The sequence below is a fragment of the Cyrtonyx montezumae genome, unplaced genomic scaffold (genome assembly GCF_038088225.1).
Source record: "Cyrtonyx montezumae isolate F1298 unplaced genomic scaffold, pur_monq_1.0 scaffold_58, whole genome shotgun sequence".
Taxonomy (NCBI): Eukaryota; Metazoa; Chordata; class Aves; order Galliformes; family Odontophoridae; genus Cyrtonyx; species Cyrtonyx montezumae.
In genome coordinates this window covers 249,395-253,806 of record NW_027072065.1, presented here as the reverse complement: position 1 = coordinate 253,806, position 4,412 = coordinate 249,395, and the positions used below count along the sequence as shown (strand labels likewise).

The following is a 4,412-nucleotide window of genomic DNA, read 5'->3' as shown; positions in this document are numbered from 1 at the left end:
GTGCCCTGTGCTTCGTGTCCTGTGTGTGTGTCTCATGTGTGTCCCGTAGTGAATATAACTTATTGCAGCAGCCTGAGTGTTACCATGGGGTCTGAAAGCCACGAGCTTTGCCATCCCTGGATAATGAGTGACATTTGATCAAAGAAACTTTTTCCTTAAGTTTACCACTGATACTCTGCATGGCGTGTCAGCTCGGTGTGACTGTGCTGCTCGTGCTGTGAATTTCCTGGCAGGTCTATCAGGGTACCGTGAGAAAACGCAGCTGTATCTGAGTGGGCACAGGAGTGCACGGAGAAGGGGCACAGTACTTCCCTACAGCTTCGTGCTCAGCAAAAGAAATGCTGCGGGAATGTGTGCGATTCCTCCGCGTGTGAGCACAGGAGGGGCAGTGGCGGTGCGGGGAGTGCTGCTCCCCCTCCTCCTCTTCCACCTCCGTGCGTTTCAGCTGCCGGGCAGCTCCGGGCTGCCCCGCTGTGCGGAGCGGTGCCCGGGGCAGTGCGGCTCCGCTCCCCCCACTGCAGACTTCTCTTGCTGCTTTTTCTCCTGTGCACGCTGTGAGTCCCCTCCTCCCCGGTGTCGGTGCAGTGCTGTGCTGTGTTGTGCTGTGTGTGACTGTGTCAGTATTTGTTGTTGCAGTATTGTGTGTGAACAGAATAGAATAACAACACAAATCGTCGCGGCCTGGAATTGAGCAGCGGGAGAGGTGCACGCATCTCCTGCAGCGCGTGCGGAGCGCCCTTGCGATGCACGGGGACAGCGATGGGGTATGGGCGAGTGGGGGCTACAGCGCGAGGCCCCCCCGGCGCGAATGCGGATCTGTACGCGTTGAAGGCGGTCACTGTGCATTAAAGGCGCTGCACTGCACAACGCTGTGGGCTCTTCGTGCTCCGCGGGCGCTGCGACAGCAGCTGCGGGTCCGCGGCCGTCCCTGCGGAGCTGCCCCGGAGCGATACCGTGTGCGGGGGAAGGGGGTGGGAGGGTAAGGGGCTGCGGGCTGCCCGTCCTTCCCACGCTACCCACGAGCGTCGGCCCCTCCCGCTCTCGGGCGCCGCTTCCCCCCCATCTCCGCTCTCGCGCAGCCGCAGTGGCGCCGTGGGCGGCGCGGGGCCTCGGCCCAAACCCACGTGGCGCGCGGCTCCCGGTGGCATAGCGCCCCCTTCCGGCCGCGGGGGAGGGCTCACCAAGCTCCGCCCATCCGAACGGCCACGCCCCCGATCCGCCCCACCCAAATTAGTCCCACCCACCAGCGGTCGCTGATTGGCTCTCTGTGGCCCCGCCCCCCTCCGCCGGCGGCGTGGATTGGCAGAGCGCGGCGCGGCCCGGAGCGTGCGGCGCGGCCATGGCGGTGTCGCTGCGGGTGTTCGCGGTGTTGGCGGCGTTGGCGGCCGCGCGGGCTCCGCTGCCCCCTGAGCTGCGGGGACGGGCGGGGGACGCGCGGCAGGAGGCGGCGGTGCGGGCGCTGGCGCGGCGCCTGCTGGGCTCCGGGGCCTCCGCTGTGGCGCTGTCGGTGGACGCGGCGTTGGCGGCGGGCGGGCCGGACGTGTACCGTCTGCGCTCCCCGCCCGGCAGCGCCGTGGCCGTGGCCGTGACGGGCTCCAGCGGCGTGGCGGCCGCCGCCGGCCTCTACCGGTACCTGCGGGACTTCTGCGGCTGCCACGTCTCGTGGTCCGGGGTGCAGCTCCGTCTGCCCGACCCTCTGCCGCGGTTACAGACCGAGATCCGCGCCGCCACCCCCAACAGGTACCGGCGGAGCGGGGCCGGATCGGCACCGCGAGGCCTCCCCCGCTTCTGGGGCTCCGGGGGTCTTCGTGGCCCCATCCCCACGTCCGTGTCACGGTCCCCGCGTGGGCACCGCGCGCCCCCATCAGCGCGGCGCGAACCGTTCCCCCCACGCCCCTCAGGTACCGCTACTACCAGAACGTCTGTGCCCAGAGCTACTCGTACGCCTGGTGGGACTGGGCGCGCTGGGAGCGCGAGATCGACTGGATGGCGCTGAGCGGCATCAACCTGGCGCCCGCCTTCGCCGGGCAGGAGGCCGTGTGGCAGCGGGTGGGTGCGGGGCGGGTGGGTGTGGGGCCCGGCGTGCCGTGCGGGGCTGATGCGGGGCCGTGCAGGTGTACCGTGTGCTGGGGCTGAACCAGAGCGAGATCGACGCCCACTTCACGGGGCCGGCGTTCCTGGCGTGGAACCGCATGGGGAACCTGCACGGCTGGGCCGGGCCGCTGCCACGTGCCTGGCACCTCCAGCAGCTGTACCTGCAGGTACGGGGGGGTGGGATCCCCGGGATCCCCGCCCTGGTTTCCCGGCCCTGTTCAGGGCACGGGGCTCCTCTCCCCGCTCTCCCTCCCTCAGTACAGGATCGTGGAGCGGATGCGCTCGCTGGGGATGACCACGGTGCTGCCGGCCTTCGCAGGCCACGTGCCACGGGGGGTTCTTCGGTAAGCGTGACTATGGGTGGCTGCTCTGGGTCCCAGCCCTGCGCCCTTCAGGGCCCTGCAGCTCCTCTGTGAGGCCCCAGGCCCCGTCCCGCTGCCATTGCCATCCCTGTCCCTGATCAGGGTCTTCCCGCGCATCAATGCCACGCGCCTTGGGAGCTGGAGCCACTTTGACTGCACTCTCTCCTGTGCCTACCTGCTGTCCCCCGAGGAGCCCATGTTCCAGGTGATCGGGACGCTCTTCCTGAAGGAGTTAATCAAGGAATTTGGCACTGACCACATCTACAGTGCCGACACCTTCAACGAGATGAGCCCGCTGTCCTCTGACCCCGCGTACCTGGCGGGCATCAGCAGCGCCGTCTTCAGGGCCATGACGGGAGGTGGGTCGGTGTGGGGCCGTGCAGTGCTGACCTGAGGCCCCGTGTCCCCATAGCAGCTGGCAGCGGGACCGTGGCTGCAGTGCTCACCTCGCTGTCTGCCCGCAGCGGATCCCGAGGCGCAGTGGCTGATGCAGGGGTGGCTCTTCCAGCACCAGCCAACCTTCTGGCGGCCACCGCAGGTGCAGGCGGTGCTGCGTGCTGTGCCCCTGGGCCGCATGATCGTCCTCGACCTGTTCGCTGAGTCCAAGCCCGTCTACGAGTGGACTGAGTCCTTTTACGGGCAGCCCTTCATCTGGTGCATGCTGCACAACTTTGGCGGCAACCACGGCCTCTTCGGCGCCGTGGAGTCCATCAACCGCGGCCCTTTTGTGGCACGGCGCTTCCCCAACTCCACCATGGTGGGCACGGGGCTGGCGCCCGAGGGCATCGAGCAGAACGACGTGGTGTACGAGCTGATGAACGAGCTGGGCTGGCGCCAGGAGCCCCTGGACCTCCACGCGTGGGTGTCCCGCTACGCCCGGCGCCGCTACGGAGCCCCCAGCGCGGCCGCCAGCGCCGCGTGGCAGCTGCTGCTGCGCAGCGTCTACAACTGCAGCGGCGCCTGCGTCAACCACAACCGCAGCCCTCTGGTGCACCGCCCGTCCCTGCACATGGACACACAGCTCTGGTACAACGCCAGCGACGTCTACGAGGCCTGGAGGCTGCTGCTGAGCGCCGGCACCGAGCTGGGCTCCAGCCCGGCCTTCCGCTACGACGTGGCCGATGTGACGCGGCAGGCGGTGCAGCAGTTGGTGGGCGATTACTACGAGCGCATCCGCGCTGCCTTCCAGCGCCGCGCGCTGCCCGAGCTGCTGGCGGCCGGCGGCGTGCTGCTGTACGACCTGCTGCCCGAGCTGGACGCGCTGCTGGGCTCCCAGCGCCTCTTCCTGCTGGGCCGGGGGCTGCAGGCCGCCCGCGGCACCGCCGCCTCCGAGCGCGAGGCCGAGCTGTACGAGCGCAACGCCCGCGACCAGGTGACGCTGTGGGGGCCCAGCGGGAACATCCTGGACTACGCCAACAAGCAGCTGGCGGGGCTGGTGCTGGATTATTATGGGGTGCGCTGGAGCCTCTTTGTCTCTCTGCTGGTGGAGAGCCTGAACACGGGCAGCCCCTTCCACCAGGAGCAGTTCAACCAGGCTGTCTTCCAAGTGGAGAGGGGCTTTGTGTACAGTAAGAAGCGCTACCCCGCGACGCCCGTTGGCGACACGCTGGAGATTGCCAGGAAGATCTTCCTCAAGTACTACCCCAGTGCCGCACAGCGGGGCCGGGACGGGCCCCCGTGATGTGGGGCTGTGCCGCTCAGGGCCCCCCCAGGAGGTGGGCAGAGACCCCACAGCCCCACGCCTGAGCGCTGCATCCCGGTGACTCCAGAATGAAGGTGCTGAGCGCCAGTGGGAGCAGACAGCATCCCAGGGGATGGGAAGAGCCCCAGCAGCTGTTGCAGAGCAGAGACCCGCTTGGCCCCGCCGGCACCCAGCCTGCCCCGAGCTGGGCTGCCCACAGAGCGTGGAGGCACAGGAGTAGGGCTCTGCTGCCCCACCGGGAGCTGGTGGTGCCT

General features: G+C 68.5%; 2 protein-coding genes across 2 annotated transcripts in view; both read left to right on the top strand.

Annotated features, from left to right (window-relative positions):
* TUBG1 (tubulin gamma 1) overlaps positions 1-4,412 on the top strand; it is a 195,331-nt gene that overhangs the window by 163,005 nt on the left and 27,914 nt on the right. The window lies entirely within an intron of this gene.
* NAGLU (N-acetyl-alpha-glucosaminidase) lies at positions 1,340-4,237 on the top strand. Its single transcript, XM_065749137.1, has 6 exons — positions 1,340-1,740; positions 1,902-2,049; positions 2,115-2,261; positions 2,353-2,438; positions 2,559-2,815; positions 2,921-4,237. The coding sequence occupies exons 1-6, from the start codon at positions 1,340-1,342 to the stop codon at positions 4,135-4,137; spliced, it is 2,256 nt and encodes a 751-aa protein (XP_065605209.1). The 3' UTR covers positions 4,138-4,237.

Excerpts from the sequence above, each read along its gene's own strand:
- NAGLU (XM_065749137.1), top strand. The coding sequence starts at position 1,340 with ATGGCGGTGTCGCTGCGGGTGTTCGCGGTGTTGGCGGCGTTGGCGGCC. Across the intron at positions 1,741-1,901 it reads CGCGCCGCCACCCCCAACAG|GTACCGCTACTACCAGAACG; the intron begins GTACCGGCGGAG and ends CACGCCCCTCAG. Across the intron at positions 2,050-2,114 it reads AGGAGGCCGTGTGGCAGCGG|GTGTACCGTGTGCTGGGGCT; the intron begins GTGGGTGCGGGG and ends GGGGCCGTGCAG.